Source organism: Cryptotermes secundus, unplaced genomic scaffold (assembly GCF_002891405.2).
Source record: "Cryptotermes secundus unplaced genomic scaffold, Csec_1.0 scaffold1817, whole genome shotgun sequence".
NCBI lineage: Eukaryota > Metazoa > Arthropoda > Insecta > Blattodea > Kalotermitidae > Cryptotermes > Cryptotermes secundus.
The window spans coordinates 343,622-366,358 of NW_019744163.1; the positions used below are offsets into that span (position 1 = coordinate 343,622).

General features: G+C 39.3%; 1 protein-coding gene across 7 annotated transcripts in view; it reads left to right on the top strand.

Moving 5' to 3' along the window:
- Positions 1 to 16,737, top strand: part of LOC111874619 (GTPase-activating Rap/Ran-GAP domain-like protein 3) — a 252,542-nt gene extending 235,805 nt beyond the window's left edge. For all 7 annotated transcript variants that reach the window (XM_033755527.1, XM_033755531.1, XM_023870259.2 and 4 more), the window contains 6 exons: positions 1,468 to 1,581; positions 2,162 to 2,405; positions 3,327 to 3,413; positions 6,266 to 6,384; positions 8,372 to 8,486; positions 15,053 to 16,737. In XM_033755527.1, the coding sequence (XP_033611418.1) occupies positions 1,468 to 1,581; positions 2,162 to 2,405; positions 3,327 to 3,413; positions 6,266 to 6,384; positions 8,372 to 8,486; positions 15,053 to 15,363 (990 nt within the window). In that variant the 3' untranslated portion in view covers positions 15,364 to 16,737. The remainder of the gene's footprint in view (positions 1 to 1,467; positions 1,582 to 2,161; positions 2,406 to 3,326; positions 3,414 to 6,265; positions 6,385 to 8,371; positions 8,487 to 15,052) is intronic.
- Positions 16,738 to 22,737: the final 6,000 nt, after the last annotated feature.

Here is a 22,737-nt window from a genome sequence, read left to right on the forward strand (position 1 = left end):
CAGGGATATTTTCCCTATTCTTATGAAAATTTACCATAAAAAATCCTCAGATCTCGTAATTGGGAGTTTTCTAGTTCTAACAGGTAGTTTGTTATTATTAGATTTCAACATCTTAGTCTTGTTTAATATAATGTGATTTTCCTTATTTCTATTTCCATCAGGGTTTATGCCCTGACCATTTATTCCAGATATCATATTAGAGTCGTCTTGAAAAGTTACACCACCATCACATGTAATTACTATAGAATCTTCTTCATATTGTGTCATCCAGCCTAGTTTGATTGGACTATAAGATTGTTTATGGAATAAAGGAAGTATAGTATTCACTATCTGTAAAGCTACTTTCTCTTTCCCATGTTTGTTCATATGCAGACCATGCGAGGTGAATAATTCCCTATTCTGATCAACATTCAGCATCTTAACATGATTAAAGCACTTCAGATACTTTTTTAGTTTCCTATTAAAAGTTTGCACTTCTTTGTTTACGCATGACCAATCATATAAATCATGCCGGTGTGGAGCACTTAGCAAAATAATGTTTGTATGTCTATATTCGGTCACAAAATCTACAATATGTCTTAGGCCTTGTTGCGAGTTATTTTTACCTATGTCATTTGAGCCTCCCCATAAGACCAGGGCGTCTTTGTTTGTTAACTGTTCAATATCATATTTTGCTGACGATGTTAATGTTTCCACACACGCTCCCGGTTTCACCATACCCTGAATCTTGTAACCGTCATTGAGTAAATGTTTAATATTCACAGCACAGCCACGAGCATGGCTATCTCCAATGATAACTACTTTTCGCTGTTGAAACTTGTATATTGGATCCATTTCCTTTTTAGCTTCTATTGTTGTGGTTCCATTAAGTATCACTGGGATCTCCTTCGTTGTTTTATTTCCTGAAAGTTGTTGCTTACTATCACTATTATTGTTCCTGGCTAAAATCTCATGAGTTCCATCATAATTGAGGTTATGTAGTATCGTGAAGCGATTCGTAGTTTCAATATGTGGGGGCAATTGTCGTTCCCTATTTATAAAGCTCTTTTTACGACAAGTTATTGGTTTAGACTTATTTTTCTTGTCCACTAGTAAGTTTGGTGCTTCTACATGATCACTTTTGCCCACTGGACAGTTAAAGAAAGAAAGAAAGAAAGAAAGAGTTAAAGAATTATCTACATGCTCATTCCTTCTACTCTTTAGATGAATACTTCAATGTAACTAGAGAATGATGTAAAATTAAGTTAGATTAATTTTTAAGCTAAAATTGCCTGTACTTATGTATGTAACCTTTTGACTTGTTCTGTATCCAAAGGTACTAACCTACTTAGTATTTATAGAATGTAAATAAATTCAATTCAATTCAATTCAATAGAATGGTCACATTATCTTTATCGTACTGTTCCTTATGAAATTCTACTCGTAGCTTGAGAGGTGCATGCAACTGACATATTGTTTGTTACACAGGTTGTTGCAATTGGCAAGAAATTATTGGTGATGCAGTGGCGCCACTCAGCAGCGTGGACAGCCTGGTGTCCTGCCAGTGACACGGACACTGTCGATGGGTTCCAGTATATTCGGGTCAGTATAATTCTCAGCACCAGTCTTTCAACTTTTGTACTTCATTCATGAATCTGGCTCACAGTAATGAGATTCTAATGCAGACACATACAATGAATGCCCAGAACTGTACCTCCACTCCATTGTTCATCATTTAGATGTGATGTCAAACTGAGTACGGTAAGAGTTTCATTTTCCCAGCTACAGTTGTTGGGACTACTGTAAAAGGAAGAGGACTCCTCGTATCACATATTGTGTCAGTACCCAGCTTTACTAGGCGTAGAATGAAAATCTTCTGGCATGCAGGCCAATAGATGTCAGGAGGGCCTCTGTCACTATCATTATTGTCAGGGGTCTTGAAGGGCCTTACCAATATCAAGGATGGAAAATGGACCTGGCAATTGTCTGATAACCTGAGGCAACTGTGTGTTGTTTCTCCCAAGTTAATACCCAGTGCAGACAGAACTTGATCCTTGCCTTCACCTTGGCGGAGCCAGAATGGTGCATTCAGTATAGTGACTAGATTATTGGTTGGACAAATGGAACAGATGTACCAGATGGGATGAATGTTCTACTGCAGCTTAGTGTTTGTGCCTTACAGGAGATTCAGGTGCCAGAACCCCCTCAGCTGATCACATTAGTTGACTCATCTCTGTCAGGATCATCAGGTGGTGGCATAGCAGACAATCATATCTGTGTAGGTTACCGTCACCAGTTCGACCTGGTGAATGAGCGCACAGGTGAGGTGTCTCGGCTGCATGCTGTCGAAGGTAGTCGAACACATCTTGTTGCAGCTGTTGACCTCTATGAAGATGAAGAACCAGAATTACTTCTTTGCTATAATCGTAAGTCATTTATTCAGTAAAGTCTTCATGGAATATAAACCATATATATCATTACTGATTTCAGACTTCCACAGTGGTTCACTGTTGATATTGACTCTGCTGCTGGGTATTTATGTTGTGTGGGCATAGCCAGTGTTGATATTTCTGCCGCATCCACGCAATAAGTACCCCAGAGCTGATGAACGTCATGTTCTAGTGAGAGACCCACGTTTCAGAAACTTCTGCTTCCATTAACAATTCTTGTGTGAAATGCATACTTCTAGATACATTCCTTTAACCCTTTGAAACCTTAAGTACATCTAAATAATATGTGGAACTTCATACAGCACAGAAAACACACTGCAGTTCCATTACAAAAATTTACTAGTTAGTATTTTTTTAGGAAACCCATTACTTATTCTAATAATAAATAAATAAACAATAATATCTTCATGAATGCAAATCTCATGTGTTAAAAGTCTTAATTATTTGTGCATCACATACTGACTAGCCTGTAGTCAAGTACTTAGCACTAACACCATCACAGAAAAGAGATTCACTGATTGTTAATTAGTTAGTACAACGTTTCTGTTAACAGAGGTCTAGTAGAAAATAGACATTTGCATGATTTATACACGATGCCATTTGAAGGTATTTTGGGTTTTTCTGTGAAGCTGCATTTACCACCCAGCAGCGTCAGTATCTCCTGCAGGTAGTTCTGTAGTGGGGCTGGAAGTAAAAAATTTAACTTTCTTGCATGTTTCAATAGACTTTTTATTGTTATTTTTTAAGCATGTATATTCATCCAAAACTCTTAATAGCTTTTCATATTTGCCATTAAAATGTTGTTTTGTCTCATTGAATACATGTATCATTTTCATTACCATTGGCTTAACCAGTGTTTTGTAAAATTCTGAAATGGGCAATTGGTTTACTCCGCAGATACTTGTCACTTTCAGAAGCTCTCAGAAGAAAGTGCTAGCAGCACAGAATTCGACTTTCACTGGAATTTTGTACCTACAGTTATTGGTATGTATTCAGACAGGGTGTCTATAAGAAACTGTCAACTATCCCACAGACTTTGATTTATCATATAACAATGTAAAGGTATGGACATTTCAGACGCGAAGTCCATATTGTACATCTGTTATTTGCAATTACCCTTTTTTGCCTCACTTATTTTGTTACTCAGTTCTTATCCTGATCTTACTCCTAAATTTAATTTCAATTTGCAATAGTATAAGGATTAATAGACTGAAAATAATTTCATTGTGTGTGAAACTAATTTCTTCCTTAACACCATTTTTTATTCACATGTATGTACGTGCATATGCTTATCTGTAAAGGCTTTTAATGAATAATTATGTGATCCCTAAGGACCATTTTCTACATGTCAAGACTTGCATTTGGAATAGTAAGAACATGAAGTATTGTGAGGTACAGTTGCCAGGTTCTGTAAGGGACACATTCTTAACAATCAAACATAATTAAATTTTTAATGTACCTATTTAATGAATTTTTATTTAATTGTGTTATATTTGCCAGCTTTTGGCAGGAAAATATTTAAAACAGCAAGTGAGCAAAACCTGCATTTTGAATGCACTGCATTGATGTATTTATAGATAATTATTTAAGTTATGTTTCAACCTGTAAACACAGTAAATTGGAACATGACAACCTGGAATGCCTTCATTTGCTGCATGTTGACATTCATGTTCAGACTAGGTTCAGGCCCCGCTCATTCTCCTGGCTATTGAGTACTAGGGGCTCCTTCTGTGCTAGTAAAGTCACTGTACTGTGATCCTGACCACTTACCTCCAATTATTGCTGAGGTTAAGAATAAATGGAGCCTTTCCTCATGTCCCATATACAATGTATTGTGAGGGATGCACAGGAACAACTTTAGCTTCTCTCATACTCTGCCTTCTACACTGATGCTTAAAAGTTATGATCAACCAACACAGTACAGTAATGCAGTTCTTTCGAAATTGTGGGACACGTCTATCTGGAGGAATGCAACTAGTTGGTTAGGGGGTGTGAGATATTATGGGACAGTTATATGCTAAAACTGAAGTGATTCTAATTTCAATATATCAGAGAACACGTGTATAATTTCACGCATTCGTAAAATTGTGATAAATAGTGTTAATTAATAAAAACCTAAATTGTGTTGATTTAAAAATTAAAAACTGAAAAAGTTGTTTGTTAAGAAGGGTGGTAGTATTAAATGTATGCCAAGCTGAAGGAGGGCAACAGGTGAAGTCTGGAAATCTCTGGAGGAGTGGGAGCAGGTTGATGATGTTCAAGGAAATTGGGTCTTATTCCCAACTAGGGAAAAGAATTTCTCTTCATAACATCCATACCATCTCTGGGGCCCACCAAATGTCCTACCAGTGGGAACTGGTAGAACTGACAGAAAGAGACTGTCATACATTGAGAAGGATTGTTTTGAAAAATCAAACAACTACTGCAGCACAAGTGACAGCAGAACTCAATATTCATCCTGAAGACCCTGTTTCCACAAAAACTCTCACAAATCCAACATCTGTGGTAGGGCTGCAATTGTTAAACCTCCGATTATTGAAACTAATGCTCAGATGCGTAAATGATAGTGTCACAACCATAATGCCTGAACATCAAACAACTGGAAAACACACATGATATGGTCAGAGGAGTCCTTCACGCTGTTCCCTACATCATGAAGAGTTCACGTTTGGAGAATCCCCAAGGAAGCCTACAGTCCGGAATGCCTGGTTCCAACATTGAAACACAGGGGAGGTTCTGTGATGGTTTGAGGGCATCAATATCATGGTATTCAGATGGTCCAATTATTACCCTCCATGGCCGAGTTACTGCAAGGGAGTGCGTGGGCAGGTTGCGTAATCAGGTGTATCCCATGGTCCAGACACTATTTCTGAGCAATGATGCGGTTTTCGAAGATGGCAATGCCCCCATTCACACAGCTGGAACTGTTCAGTTGTGGTTTGATGAGCATGAAGGTGAACTTCAACATCTTCCCTGGTCAGCATAATTCCCAGATTTCAACATCAGTGAACCACTCAGGTCAGTTTTGGAGACTAGAGGGAGGAACAGATTCACACCTCCACCATCTGTAAAGCAACTTAACATGTTCTTCAACAAGAATGGTATAAAATTCCGGTAGAGACTGTTAAAAAATTTGTAGTTTATCCCAAGAAGGATTGCGACTGTAGGTAAAAAGTAAGCAAGTAAAGGCATCCCTGTAACAGGCCATGGAGGCCCATAGGGTTATGAGGTGTTGAGGTTCCCACATTATCTAGACAATCAGCTCATAGATGGCAGCAAAGTTGTCAGCCCTACGCACTGGCCGCCCTTTACCCCCAAGAATATTCGTGATACTCATTTCTGTTAGAGGCTGAGTCGACCCCAGGGCCGTAGTGCGGCTGGAAGGATTAGTTCAATTGGTAAAAGTCCAATGACCTCATTGGGACTTGAACCCATCACTTTCCGACTTGTAGCATAGTGCCTCAACCAAGTACGCTACCGCGTGCCCCAGGATTGCGATAGTACTGAAGACAAAATATAGTCCAACACCATATTAATAGAGAAATGTGTAGTGTCTGTAGTGTTTCCATTATTTTGTTCAGCCACTATATTTCCTAGATCAGGAAATGTAGCTTTTGAGACAGGAAACAAGATATTAATTTTTGCAATAATAACCCTTAAATTAAAACACGATTTCTGTTGTCACTTGCTGTGGTAGGCTTCAAAGGCCCTGAACTCTTTAATACATGCAATGCACAGGCTTCATTTACTGACAGTTTGTAAGCATTCGGTTCTTGTAATATGTGTTATGATGTAGTGAGAAGTATGTATGTTGAGGAATGGTGATTTCATTACAGTGTGTGCCTTCCCATACATCTTCGCCTTCACGACCGATTCAATGGAGATTCGCCTCATTATCAATGGAAACCTGGTTCAGACCATGGTGTTACCTAAACTGACTCTCATATGTTCCAAGGTAACAACTCTTCAAAGTCACTATGTTAATGGAATTTCGTTTTACTTGCTGAAGAGCAAATCTTATTTGCCCATAGAGGAGATATCCCTGGGAGCCATTTATAACTTACACAACCTAAATAATGAATATAATACAGAACTCATGTATGAAAATCACAGAGTTCTTCATCATTTCCATTTAATTTTATCCCTCTTAGATCGAAATATTTACCTTAAAAATGTGCTTATGAGTTTTTCAGTTGATGTCATTCCCCAGAATAAGTAATTACATATATCCCGCTATTTCACGGTGTCCTGTGGTCTACATGGTGGAGGTTGTAGTTGGTTTCATTATTAAACAGCGCTTATTATACACTGAAGTTGTTGTGATATTCTTCTTTAAAACCCCTTACTCTGGTACATCTTTATCATATGTTAAAATTATTATGACTCCATGAAAGGCCAAAAAGGGGGGGGGGGGAAGTAAAAAGAAAAAAGAAAGAAAAATAAAAAGGTAAAGCTGTCCCTGTAACAGGCCATGAAGGCCCATAGGGTTGTAAGACATCGAGGCTCCATATTTTCTCTAGACAGTCGAATCGCAGATGCCAGTAAGGTTGTCAGCCTTATATGTTGGCTGTCCTTTACCCCCAGGAAGATTCCTGGTACTCATTTCTGTTAGAGGCTGAAGCGACCCCAGGGCCATATTGTGGCTGGAAGGATTAGGTTAATTGAAAAATATCCACCTCATTGGGACTCGAACTCATGTCCGTTCTGCATGTAGCATAGTGCCTTAAACAATTACACTACCACATGACTCCTTAAACTTTACAAATTACATATTAATAGAGCTCACTTTTACTCAGAATCACTTGACTGATGTATGCACATTTTTTATAGACTCCTCCTAAATAACCCAACAGAAGAGCTGGGAAATATTTACCATTAATTTCCTTGAAATACAGGGACATTTTAAATGATTCATTCGTTTTTAAAACGCTATATTTTCCAAAGTATTAGACGTACAAATATGATTCATATATAAAAAGAACCGTAAACTCACCAAGTTTGTATTATATGCATCAGTTGGCAGCACGAGTTCAGTGCCCTTACAAAATGGCGACAAAGCAAGAAAAGAGTTTTTGTTAGTTGGAATATGTGAGATGTTTGTCTGTTATAGCAGTGCAACGCGCATTCAAAAGAGAGTACAGAAAAGAACCCCCATGTAAACAAAGCATTTTGCGGTGGTATCGGCAATGTTCGTCGCTACCTAAACAATGAACTTCGGCATCGCTGGATTGGGCGTGTTGGTGATGATGACATAGCTCTGTTCACTTGGTCCCCCAGATCACCTGATCTAACGCCTTGTGACTTCTTCCTTTGGGGGTACACTAAGGATCGTGTTTATATACCCCACTGCCAAGAACACTAGTAGAGCTGAGGGAACGCATCGATGCTGCAGTGATGACCATTGACAGGATGATGCTACAAAATGTGTGGAACGAGCTCGACTACCGCCTGGCCGTGTGTCGTGTGACCCAAGGGGCACACATAGAACATTTGTAGAATATGAAGAAAACTAGGCGAGTTTACGGTTCTTTTTATATATCAATCATATTTGTACGTATAATGCTTTGGAAAATATAGCGTTTTAAAAACGAATGAATCATTTATAGTAGCCCTGTATATTGCTCTAATAGCATACAGGATATATACTGGTTACATTGTTAATTTAAATGAGTGATTTCCTTAGTGAAGGTGACATGTGATATTAGGTATTTTTATACTCATTGCTGCTCGAGTTTTCATGCTCGATTTTTCTCACATAAAACTATCAGCAGGCTTATCTACACACCCCTTGGTAGTTAAATATTCTGTGTCTGAAGCCTCAGGAAAGCAACAGGGCTATATATATTATGGAAACACCCATAATGTTTGTATGTTCCATTAAATTTCAACACAATTTATGAATTGGAAACTGTTAATACCACATTTTCTTCTGCTGTTATCAGAATGATATCTTCTTTGCTACTACGGCTCCAGAATTCTTCCATAACAAAGCTGAAAGGCTACAAGTGGATAGACCAGAGAGAGACCCCAGCATCTCACCACCTTCTTCACCACACTGTAAGCATGATTACTGTTCAGAGATATTGGGTTTTCGGACTTTATCCATTGTCCTGGTTTTAAGATAACCAAGAAAAACATGATGTTTCAGAAACAGATGCAGTTTCTGAAATGTCATGTTTTTCTTAGTTATCTTAAAAACAGGACGATGGATAAAGTCCAAAAACCCAATATATCAGTGTGTTATACACCATCGTCAGAATCCTATAGTAACTACATGATTACTGTCCTTACTGATTATAAGGGTCAGGACTCCAAAAGTGTAACTTCAGTCTACAAGCCAATCCATAAAATTCCATTCTAAAGTTTTGTTGCTTATTTTATACAGGCAGTATTATAGGACATATAGAAACTCAACGGTAAATATTAAGATTAAAAGTGAAAGTAACCTACTCTTCCTTTCATCCATATTGTATGAGATAGTAATTTGGTAAATTTCTAAACTCATGGAGCCGAGCTCTTCTTGAGATGCTACCAATTGTGCAGTTATTCAAGAACTTCCCAGCATTTTATGGAACCTGAAGGTTCATTACCGTGTTCACAAGAGCCCTCCACTTGTCCCTATCCTCAGCCAGATCAATCCAATCCATTTCCAAACACTGTATTTAAAAATATTCTTGCCACCAACCTCCGTTAACCCTTTAAGCATAGTGCTTACTGTGTGTACCAACTGCTTTCACATTTAAGAACTCTGCATTTTGACCACACAGCATGGGTTTCACTTCCCTAAACAGCATGAAAGTATGTTCTTTGTAATGAAGATGTAATGTATTTTCTGACAAGTGTACTGAATTTTTAAATTTTGTTTCTATTAAATTCTCACATTGACAGGTAGCATGCTAGGGAAGAAGAGGAATAGATATAGGGTTTTGGTGGGAAAGCCAGAAGGAAAAAAACCCAGTAGGAAGACCTGGACATATGTGGGGGAATAATATTGTAACATGTTGCGCGACTGAGAACCCCCCTCCCCCCTCCTCTCCACGGTAACGTAGCGCTCCCCGCCACTCCCCTCCGCGGTGACGTCACGCGGTGACGTAACGCGCAACGCTAACGTAACCGTAATCAACGTCCTACTGTGACGTGGCACTCATTACGCCACAGGCAAGCACTGCAGCTATATAAGTGGATGCACAGTGCGTATCGATCAGTTCGAGTTCGAGTTCCAGTGTGGCTACCGCCGAAGACATTCCGAGTTATAAAGTAACAGCCAGCCGACTACAAGTTGGAGTATAGCAGCCGTCGCGGAAAGAAGATCCGGACGTGTGTGTGATTGTGTAATTGGGAGCGTGTGATACAGTGATACATAGCTCCCCTACTGTAAACGTGTAGACTACTGAAGACAGAGTGAACTGATTTGCGCATAGGGTTATAAGTCGTGAAACCCCGCAACAGTGTTAACAGATTAATGCGATTAGGGTTATAAAGTGTGAAACCCCGCAACTGTGTGATAATTAATTGTAGCCGTTATTTGTAGATTGTTAAATAAACCAATTAACCATCTCTACGGCGTCTTCAGTAACGTAAACACGTTACACTGGTGTCAGAAGTGGGATTAGGACTTACACACGTGATCAACGAGATTCGTACTCAAAACACGTGATAATTTGGTGTCAGAATTTTTACGAACTTAAACACGCCTGACAAATAATTGAATTATTGTGCATCGTGTACTCTACTGCGACAAGATGGAGATGCAGCAGATGATGGAAATGCTGGTGAGGATGGACGCCGATAGGAAGAAAGACAGAGAAGACTTCCTGGCCAAACTAGACGCCGATAGAAAAACTGACAAGGAAGAAATGAAGGCCGATAGAAGGAAAGACAGAGAAGATTTCCTGGCAAAATTAGACGTCAACCAGAAACAAACCGAAGTCATGCTGACAAAATTAGACGCCTACCAAGAAAAGGCGACGGCCGACAAGGAAGAATTGAAGGCCGAAATGCGATCTATGCGGTCAGAGTTGGATGACCAAATCCAACATAGAGTCGAAAACATTTTGGCGATCGTTGAACACGACAAACAGACTCTCCGGTCAGAAATAACTGAGCAGATTGACGTGTCCCTCTGCGCGCGGACAGATAAACTCCAGGAAAACCTGACGAAAAACTACAACGAAACCTGCGCAGCAATTGACGAAACCAAACGCGAGTTCCAGGCCCGGTTGGACATAGTGCAAATGAAGGCCGAGCGGGGAAATACAGCAACGATCGTCGCGAGCACAGCTCAGCCACCGACATTCTACGGGAATTCAACGTGGAGCGTGTTCCGGCGACAATTCGAGACCGTAGCAGAGCACAACCAATGGACGGATAAGGAAAAATCGACGTACCTAATTACGGCCCTGAAGGGTCGGGCGGCGGAAATACTACCCGGCATTCCGGCAAATGCCACTTACGAGGAAACTCTTCAGGCTCTAGAGGACCGTTTCGGGGACCAACACTTTGCAGCTGCCTACCGCTGCCAATTAAGAACAAGGACCCAGAAACCTGGAGAATCCCTGCAAGACTTTGCCACGGCCATTGAACTACTTTCCCATCGTGCCTACCCCGATCTACCTGCAGACCACATAGGAAGAGAGGCAGGAATAGCCTTCGTATACGGAATACGAGATGCCGATATAAGGTTCCAGCTGCTGCTAGGAGGTGAGAAGAAGGTAAACGAGGCCCTCCGACGAGCGCTAGAGCTGCAAGCGGTACTGATAGCAGCTAGACCTCACGAAGGTAGCACCAAGACATACCGGAAGTACCGATCGTCCCCCACCCATCGAGGAGACGGAAGACAATCAGGGTGCTGGAGTTGTGGAAAACTGGGCCACTTCGCGAGTAACTGCCCCTACGAACAGGAAGGGTACCCAACCGTCGGGAAACAAGCGACGGCCGGCGAAGGAGGGCGGACGCCGGCATATGCATTAAGGCCCCCACACTACCCACTCACCGTCAAAAGGGTGAATGCCAACCATAATGAGATGACGGCCTGTCAAGAGATAGAGGCACGTCTACAAGAAGGAAAGCCGGCCTCAGTGGACACGAAACCTGCGGCGGCACAACAAGAGGAGGTCCCCACAGTGATACCGGTCAGAGTGACGATGGCCTGCCGAGAAACAGAGGCACGTCCAGAAGGAGAAAAGCCGGCCTCAGCGAACAGGAAACCTGAGGCGGCGGGTTTACGAGAGGTACCCATACAAGACGCCGAAGTAATGCCGGTCGGAGAACCGAAGAAGAAAAGGCGTAGGGACCGAAAGAAGCGGAATATGAAGAATTCGACGCGGGAAGAGAGTGGACCCCAGAAAAAGTTGGCTGCCCCCTGCAGGAAGACATCCCGTCGCGCGACAGTGGCACGACGTTGGAGAAATGACTTCAAGAAGGAAACTCCCCAGGGAACCTTCGGATGCCGGAGAGAGGACTTGGCGCCACGGTCTCGAGCCAGCAAGCGGCTGGAAGACCAGGAGGAACGACGAAGCCGGCAAGGACGAACAACGCATCAAGGGCTGTTACGTCGACATGAGGAACCTCCGAAGAAAGAAATGACCAAGGACTGGACTTTGTGGAGGGGACGACCCCCTCCAAAACGGAAAAAGAGACCTCAAGCAGAGGAGGTACCGGTAGTGTAGAAGTACCGGCCTCCCCATTGAGAGTGAATGTGCGACAGAATGAAAGTGATGGATGAATGGGACGCGACTGGATCTTCTGCCGGGCTGAAAGGAAACCACCCGAGACGAGTTGATCTTAAGAAGGGAGCCGTTGTAACAGCCGGAGACCAGATGCTGCAAGAACAGCTATGGGACGGAAAAGGAACGGGGGTGCACCGTTAGGCTATTCGGGACGAACAGCCTTAAGGAGGGAGCAGTGTAACATGTTGCGCGACTGAGAACCCCCCTCCCCCCTCCTCTCCACGGTAACGTAGCGCTCCCCGCCACTCCCCTCCGCGGTGACGTCACGCGGTGACGTAACGCGCAACGCTAACGTAACCGTAATCAACGTCCTACTGTGACGTGGCACTCATTACGCCACAGGCAAGCACTGCAGCTATATAAGTGGATGCACAGTGCGTATCGATCAGTTCGAGTTCGAGTTCAAGTGTGGCTACCGCCGAAGACATTCCGAGTTATAAAGTAACAGCCAGCCGACTACAAGTTGGAGTATAGCAGCCGTCGCGAAAAGAAGATCCGGACGTGTGTGTAATTGTGTAATTGGGAGCGTGTGATACAGTGATACAAAGCTCCCCTACTGTCAACGTGTTACTACTGAAGATAGAGTGAACTGATTTGCGCATAGGGATATAAGTCGTGAAACCCCGCAACAGTGTCGACAGATTAATGCGATTAGGGTTATAAAGTGTGAAACCCCGCAACTGTGTGATAAGTAATTGTAGCCGTTATTTGTAGATCGTTAAATAAACCAATTAACCGTCTCTACGGCGTCTTCAGTAACCAGAAACACGTTACAATATTATGATAGACTGTAGAGAAATAAGGTAGGGTGGTATGGACTGGATTATATAGGGACTGGTGGAGGGCTCCTGTGAACACAAAAATGAACCTTCAAGTTACATAACATGCTGGGAAATTCCTCAGTAGCTTAGAGACTGGCGACTGCTCAAGAAGGACTCAGCTCCATGGAAGTAGAGAGTTAGTCTATATTAAATTAGGCTTCAAATTGTTAAGTGGTGTGTGACTAATTGGCAGGCATATTTCTTGATCTGTGTTTTGAGCTATCACAGCAATGTTTGTTCTTATCATGGTCTTCTGGGCTAACACCGTATATTCTTGGAGGAATATACTAGAGTTTTGGAGGCAGTATGTCCCTCCAAAGCCTCTGGTATCCTCTTACAAGACTATAAGGTGTCACAGTCCAGAAGACTGCACTCTGAATCATTCTGGATTGTTGGTCATGGCATGCAAGTTACTACTGCTGTTCCACCTTCAGGTGATCTGGTTTTTATAATTGGCCTGGAGATCAGCAGTCCTGAAAAATATTCCATTATTTTTCCCAGTCCCTAAACTCTATGGATGCAATTGTTCAATTTATTTATGTTCCGTAAATCCAAATACAGGTAGACACCATAGGATCATCATCATCATCAGTAATCTGTCAGACGACAGGTCCACAGTCTCTTCCAAAACAATTCCTCCACTTATTGCGATCTAGAGCTTTCTCCTTCAAATGACAGTATCCTCTTCTGTCCCCAAGGTCATCCAACGTCTTCTTCCTCGTCTTCTTGTCACTTTTATCTGCCCCTCTATCTTTCCTTCAATAGCTTCTTTTAGAAGGCAGTTTCTGCATAAAACATGACCAATTTAATTAGCCTTCCATTTTCTTATTTTGTGTAGGATATTCCTATGCTCACTGACTCTAATTAACACTTCTTCATTTCTCACATAATCGGTCCAACTGATCTTCTCCATCCTTCTCCAACACCACATTTCGAAACTTTCCAGATGTTTCTGATCTACTGCCCTAAGTGTCCATGTTTCAGCCCCATACAGAGCTATGCTCCAAATGTAGCATTTCACTAGTTTCTTCCTCAAATTTAAGTCCAATTTGCTGGTAAAAAGATTCTTCTTCTTGCTAAATGCAGCTTTTGCCATGGCAATCCTGGATTTAATTTCACAAGTACACCTTCCATCATCTGTTAACAAGCTACCCAAATATTTAAAACATTTCACATTCTCCACTTGTTTTTGGTCTATCTTTATTGTGACTGGGGTTGGTTGTCTCGAAATTTTCATTACTTTTGTTTTCTCCACATTCATTTCCATGCCATAGCACCTTCCAATTTCAATTAGTCTATCAATCATGCCCTGTAGCACAGTTTCTTCCTTAGCCATTAACACAAGGTCATCTGCATATTTCACAGTTTGAATAATTTGCCCTCCTACTTTGAAGTCACCGAGCCCATCCAGAGCTTCCTTGGTAAGGCATTCGCTGTACAAGTTGAACAGAATTGGTGATAAACAGCATCCTTGTCGAACTCCTCTTCCAATCTGCACACTTCCTGTCTCCCCCGTGTCCAGTCGTACTCTAACTTTCTGATCCATGTACAATTTGCTAATCAATCTTCTTTCATGCCAATCGATACCTGTTTCTTTCAGGATCTGCATTAATTTGGTCCAGTTTACCCGGTCAAATGCCTTCTGCCAGTCTATGAGAAGCACACACAGTTCTTCATCTATCTCCAAAGTTCGTTCTGCTATAATTCTCATCATCCCAATTGCATCCCTGGTTCCTTTTCCTCTTCTAAATCCAAACTGATCTTCTCCAAGTACATCCTCTATTTTCCTTTCAATTCTCCTTTTAAGTATATTTGCTGTATGTGCAATAAGGCTTATTGTGCGATGGTCGCTGCATAGGATATGGAACAAGAAAAATACAATATAAATAGAATGACATATGTACAATAAAAGTCTAATTGAAAAAATGAATAAGATTACAAATTACATAAATATAAGTTAGATGTACTTATGCATCACAATTTGAGCCTGTTAGGCATAAAGTCAAAACATTCTTTATGGAAATAATTACTATCAGACTTCAAAATCGGTACCAGTGAGAACTACTGTTTTCAGCTTCACCCGAAGCACGGCCATTCCGTTTGTACCGCATTCCACTACACACACTTAGTGGGATGGTTGCGCCTTGTGACCGGAGGTGCCCCACTCCATCTGAACCGGCAAGCAGTAGTGGCAATGATACTTCTTCAGAATCAGCCAGATCTCTCATGGTACCTGGAGAATCGCACCACCACCTGAGTCACTATGCTGAGAATAGCTCAGGATCCTTCCTGCTTGCTGAACCTTCACGTGGACTCAGCAGGAGCTGCTCCTCTTCTCCCACGCCTCATCAACCTCCAGGGTCAACTTTCCTCACACCGAAATGATGGCAGCCGTTCCAAGGGGCCGAGCTTTCATTTGGTATATAATTACATATTCATTCTTTTCTCTCTTGTTTTGCATCAGGTATGATGACATAAAATTATAAACATATTTTTAAATGATTAAAATATTTTTCCATGTACATTGTACAGTACAAAACTCTATTTGTGATGTTACGGTAAAGAAATGATGAATCATGTTCACCATAAATTTTCTGAAGATCAAAATACTGAAACAAACGCAAGAAATATGTCTGTAACTATAACAATACATGATGTAGTATTGCTTGTTCTGTGGCTTGTACCATACAAAGTAAATATGATGTGATTGGAGTTTCAGAATGAATTCTCCACTTCCTGGAGTGTTTTCCAAGGACTGTTTGGATATCTGGTTCTATTACTTGTAAATAAGCAAAGTCTTGAAGCATATTTTACATTTGACTTTTTCCCTGGCATAATCATGTTTCAAATGTCATGTTATTGACAAGCCTTGTTTCAAGTCAATAACAAAAAATTCCAAGCAGAGCTCTTAAAGCCTGCTTTCCTACTGCATAGATTTCCAGTTCTGCATCTCTATAACTGTTGTCATTGTTCAATTGTATTACTGGGTACAGCATAATACTTAAGTGTAGATTGTGTATACATTAAATTTATTTTATATAACAACACAGTTATGCATCACCATGTTTCCAGTTGTTCACCTACAAACAGTTTTTCACACATAATATGGATATGATCTGGCTCCATACAGAATTTCATATGCCTGGCTCCAAGCTTCATTAAATATTGTCATCAGACTGAAAGTGAAAGAAAATATTTGCAGTCAGTCATGTTCGTATTTTACCATTCTACATAAGAAAGAAAAATGCCTCTGCAAAAGTTGCAAAAGGAGAGTCTGCCCTGAAGCTGAAGTGGTAAGTTCCTCTTGAACGTTGATACCTGCCCCCTTAGACCACACATCAGCACATTCGAACAGAGTCACCATGCAGACCAGGAAAAAGTGCAGAAAGGAAGTGTGAGGATTGTATTGTATTGTTGTCCTAGGAGAAACTGATGTTGCCAGGGAAGTAATACAGACAATGTGGTCATTGTATCATAGCCATGGCTGTCCAGTCTCAAACACAGGAGCAAGTAGGCCACATCTCTTCAATGTACATAGATTATACTCCTGTGTTTCTCACCTGTTAGAAATGTTGTTAAGATACTAAAGATCTGATAGATATTAATCTTTATTTCATATTCCTTTTTCATTTCTGAAAAATTGCATTTCATTCTGTACCACCATCCCTGATGAAATTACTATCTTCTTAACACTTTGCGGACCGCACACCTTTTAAAAGGTTTTTTCGCTTTTAAACATGGTGGACCATTCGCGTGTTAACAGGCTTTTAGAATACGATAAGTTGCAACACACTATACATTGCTCTGGCGCCACCTACATTGCACGCAACTGCCTGCAGATGCGTGATAAGACTCTGGAATGTTTACTTAGCAGTCAGTAACTTGACCTCGCTGTTTACTTAACCGACTGTAAGGAAAATGCTTTGCCTTCTTCAAGCTGTGTGTATCACCCAGTAGCTAGTGGGGAGAATGGATCAGGGACAAATTCTCCTCTGATGACCTAGCTGACCTGCCTTGTGAGATGCGTAGTAATGGATTAACTGTCATTCAGACAGCGACAGTGACGGGGGACAACAAAGAATTGTGGCCACAGACAGTAAAAGTGACAGCAGCTCCGACGATAATGCGAGTAATAACATTGCGGGGACAGCAAAAAATCTAAAAAAAATCTAAACCCTGATTCAAAATTGAAATACAAAGCACTTCAGATGAATGTGGCAAAGGCCTGGGCTACAGTCCAGATGGTGGCGGCAGAACCAGGGTCACACAAAGACTTAGTACGACTGGGCCCATCAGCTCCCACCCCATGAAGGCCTCATGTGGACCCCCAGGGCGACTCTTGAGTGATATTCGGAAAAATACCCTCGTGAAAATTGTGAAGAGTGAACATTCCAAGTGGAAGAATACTTCTAGGCAATGCCATGTTTGCACAGTTCACAAAAAAAGGAGTATGTCTACATTTGCAAGTTCTGTGTAATGCCACTTCACAAAGGGGAAAGTTTCCAGAAATATCACACCCTCAAGCACTTCTAGAAGCATTGGTAAGTGTTCTCCAAAAATTTTAGTTCAAAAAATTAATTAGGAGATTTTATATTAATTTTTAAAGTGAACAGTGCACAAGTTAAGGTAGTATGTTTAAAAATGCCGGTCCCCAGGGTGATTTAAATATTTAAATCACCAGTCCGCGAAGTGTTAAATGCATGTATATCAGTAGGGCAACAGTATGAGTAAATACAGGCTTAATGAAGAAACTGAACAGTATGTATGATGTAGCTGGATATCTTATTAGTGAAATATTAGTGTACTCAAAAGGAGCTTCTCAAGAATTTTAATATTACTTGGGGGGGGGGTTGAAATGAATGCACTAGTGTCATTAATTCTTTCTGTATATAGGAAAATACCCTATATTAAAGCTAAATAAATAGGGGTACCAGAAAATTATGTTATAAGTTTAATGATATATGATTTGATGAACTTGCTATTAATTCTTAACTTGCTTGCCTCTTATCAGTGGCCTGTAACCAAATATGTGTAAGAAAAACAGAAAACAGGGATTTTGTTTCAGAATCAAGTTGTTGCCATGATAGTAATCTGTACATATAATTTGAATTCAAGCCTATGTCAGTAGTTGTAAAGAAGTTAAAAACTATGAATTTAATGTTCTTAACCAAATAGACATCAACACTGTCACAAAACTTAGTGACATCCTACATCTGGTTACATGCAGTTTGTTTTATTTGCAAAATCAACTGATAATAACACCTGGGAATTATTTGAATTATGGGTGGCTATTTTCTTTTTGAAGAGTATTTCATTTCTGAAAGAAGAGGGATTAGCAATGTTGGACATCCAAGTTCCTTTGAACACTGTTAGTTAAGGAATGAAGGACCACTATTTTCTTGATTTACCCCTTTTAAAATAACACTTTATAGTAATAGACAGAAGGTTTATAAAAATTATTTCAGGAACTGTTAGCAAACCAAAATTGTATTTATCCAGTGGTCCCAACATGTGTTTGGTCATGGATGGGCACTGCTTACATATGTGAAATACACACTATAATGTCTGTAATATGCAATATAAAAGTCACAAGTCATTGAAGATTCCTAAATATATTTTGTTTTATTATGCTGTCATATTTTTATTTCTTTGGTCAGGACACAAATCTCTTGCAAGTTTAAAAATCTGTCATTTAACTCTACTTTGTGTAGGGTTGTCACGAAGTTCTGCAATTCACCTCTTTTTAGTCACACAAAAATTAGAGTTTAAGATAACTGGCAGTCAGTTTGTGATATGTGGACATAACCTAATTTAAATAAATCCCATCATGGGTTAGGTTTCTTTTGACTTTAACTCTGTACTGGGTTAGCTTCCATTCTGTCTAGAATGCATAGCACCAATTTAGGTTACTAACTACATTGTGTGCAGTTTATTGTTCTTATTATCTGAAGACTTTGAAGCATGGTGTGCCTCTATATAATATTTAAAAATTCATATCCTTTCTTACAAAATTTGATTAGGCTATATAAAAATTATGATGAATGTTAGAACATCTATGTAAAAAAAGCATTCTTTTTAATCACTGGTTATTATAATAATTCTTTCTAACAATGTTAGTAAATGGAAGTGTAGGCTCCAGATACTTGTAAATGTATGTCAAACTAAAATTCATTCATAAGTAGTTTCTAAATTGTTTTTGCTATAAAGAATTCATTGTATCTGCCAGTTGGTTTATATCTATGTTCCTTCCCCAGGTGATTAGATGTCATACTAAGATGGTGAAGGTGAGAAAATTAAACTGTCGGCCCTTAAGAAAGGAGCAAGTTGATGAAACTGTTACTCCTGTCAGCTGTATTTCTCTTTCTCATGCACAAAGTATGAGAGAGAGATTTGTGATCTTAATTTAAATCAACCTTCACTATAAACTGGACATTGCTTGAAAGAAGCAATTTAATTTATAAATTATGAAGCTGAAAAATCTTCCTCTAAAACTGTTAACCCCTTTCCCTCTACATTCTTCAAGCACTGGCTTGACCATGTTCCTTTCACGAATTTTTCATAATTTGCTGTTTTGCCTCTTATTATATAGCGTTCACCTGGCTACCTCATCATGCTTCTTTTGAACATGTGCAAAAATTTAAATTCTCACATGTCTTCAGTGTTTGTATAAAGAAATCAATAGAAAAACTGGAAAGGAATGTACAGTTACAAGTCTTTCTTTATAGTCACTGCCGTGAAAACCTCAAATCTTACATAATTGTATTTCTGTTAAAACTGTGCTTCCAAGCTGCATTATTAATATAAATTTGTCTATTTTATGTCTGAAATATCAGAAACAGTTGCTTGTGATCAATATATGAAAGTGGATCTGAAAAAGTGAACCTAATTTTACATTTAACTTATAAGAAGTTCTTTCCTCCAGGTCCCCTGAGAAATTTCTTGTCTGGAAAAATTGTGTTTACAGTTGGCCCAGTGGACACACTAGATATATTTGGGCTTGGCCCTAAGAGGGTTAAAATAACACACTAACACAGAAAAGAATAGGGTTTCCAAGCAAGATGCATCACTTTCAGTACATTAATATTTCATCAGCTCAAATATTGATACAAATCTGGAATTATAACTTACATATATATTTCAGTTATCAACAACAATAATATGGCCATGGTGATCCACAGCTGATTACACTGTGTGCCTGTATCAAGGATAGCACTTACCGATTTTCCCTTTCTTGGTGTTATGTGTCATTCATAGGATCTGTACAGACTGGTGGTGCCCGTAAACTTGAGTGTCGTACGTGTCACATGGATGGTGAGACTCTCAACAATATCTGTTCAGGAGTTCAACATTCCAATGAAAACTCTGGTCCAAAGCTTTAAATACTGACATTGTGATTGAAAGTACAGAAGAAGTAAAAAAAAAAAATATGTACATAAAATTATCTGTATATATGCATCTAGTACATGTTTACAAATCAGTCTTACAACATTTAAGGAGTATTTTATTGTAGGGCATTTATCATTACTAACCAGATGTGTTTCTCTGTGTTTGTAAGGTGTTACTGTAATTTTTATATGCACATATATGTAGCACCATGTGACTGGTTACAGAATATCTTTATGTGACATATTTGATCAAAATGGTACTAACTAAGAATGTGTCAAGTTTGTAGCTTTAATGCTGTTAACCAAGATGGCGGTATCATGGTTAACCTTTACTGGCCTTCTGTTAACCACTCCAGCAGCACACATGCTGTCCAGCTAGTGGTGCTTTCCATTTCTCTGTTCTTGAGAAATTAAAATCCAGCATTCACTCCCATAATACTGCAATGTATAAAATCACTGATTTTGGAATGATAAAGTCTAATGGTCCTTAACATTCAGAAGCTTTTAGTCTCAAATCTAAGGCTGGAGACCTGCTTTAATGACTCCTGTTTTCCATTCCTTCATACAGCTGCTGGAATAGTACCAAAAAATACTCCACTGATAGTTTGTTGCATATCCTCAATTCATAATCATGCTGTCATTCATCACAATGTAACCTATGTGTCTAACAGAGGTGTGATCGAGCTGTGAACGGTTTAATTTCCACATACATTTCAGTACGTACTGAGAATCAAATTGTTATCTCATAAAAATATATAAATAGTAAACAATTCATGTTCTGCATTTGCTATTATTATTTTGTTAAAATTGAAATTTGACTTGTGAAAGAACTGGTCACAGTACGTTTATGTGGCAGTAGCCTCAGTTTTCTATCACAGTACAGAATGACTAAAACTGAGGACAACCTTTCATTATGTAACTCTAAAAATAGGGAGGAAACTTGATCTTCCATTAAGATATATATAATTCATAATTTATTTACATCCGTAAACTGTTACGCAAGTCAGTACTACATCAAGGCATAGATTTCATGTGGGGACTGGATTTTCGTTTACAAAATGGGAGTTGAACAGTGAAATGAGAAACAGTAGATCATGGAATATTGTACATAATTTATATCAGACAGAACAGAGGAAGCTCCTAGACTGAAGAACCTTAAATTGGGATTCAAGTGTAGTTGATTTAAAAGTTTTGTGTACTACAATTCAGAATATTGAACATAGCAAGAGACATTTTATTTTATTGTTTTATACATTTAAATGCTTGAGAATAGTTTTGGACCAAGGAAGGCTAAATAAGCTGGCAATTTAGAACATCTCACATTGACAGTAAGATACTTAATGATTTATATTGATCACCTAATACTGTCAGAATTGTGAAATTCAGGAAGTCAAAATGAGCTGGTCATGGATCTAGAAAAGAATAAAAAATAATAAGTCACAGAATTTTGTTGGGGAAATTTTTATAAAATGGCAGTCTGGAAGCCAAGATGGACATTGCAGGATGACACTAAAATTGATATGATTGAAATGGATTGAGAGGATTGGTGGCAGATGAAACTGCCTCACGATTTTATGCAGTGGTGGATTTTGGTTTAGCAGTGTTGAATTTCCAGGATTTTCCACAGAAGAGTTAATTCTGCTGTATTTGATGATTCCAAATGATTAGAAATAGCTTCTTGAAGGATCCTCAACTGTTAGCTTAATTTAAGCCAACAAATGGGGTAATTACCAAAAAATTTTATCTGTTGTAAGCTGGCTGGAGTGAGGACAGGAATTATAATTACCATAGATTAATCGTTAACCTATATCCTCATGCATATACTTGAAGTAATGGGTGAACCTACAAACTTTATACATCCTAATATGTTGTTATTTGTAGTTATCTTTCTTCTACTTCCAACCTAAATTTCAAGAGTTGTTATTCTTTTTTAATGATGTACTGTAGTTTGATGATTCAAGTGTCACTGCATCTTTCTGTGATATAAGAGGCAGATATCTCTATAATATTACATAAATAATGTGTGTTCTGTAAGTTTCAAGAACCATAACTCTACAACACATTGTTTATGTGTACTTCAGTCTTAAATAAAGTTAGGAAAGCCTTTGACTTTATAAGAGTTGTACAGAATTTATATTTCCTGTTTCATAATGCAAGGTATATAAATATATTGAAATGTTGTTCTTCAAAGGCATGTTATGTGATATACACAAAAATAAATTATTATATGTTAAATAGAACTTATATAATGGTTAACTTTTGTACATTAAGGGCAGGTCCCTAAATCTACTGGACGTAAAACTACCATGAGGTTAGTAAATGAAACTGTAATTTATATATATTGTCAGTGATGTCACATGCTATCAGCACAATT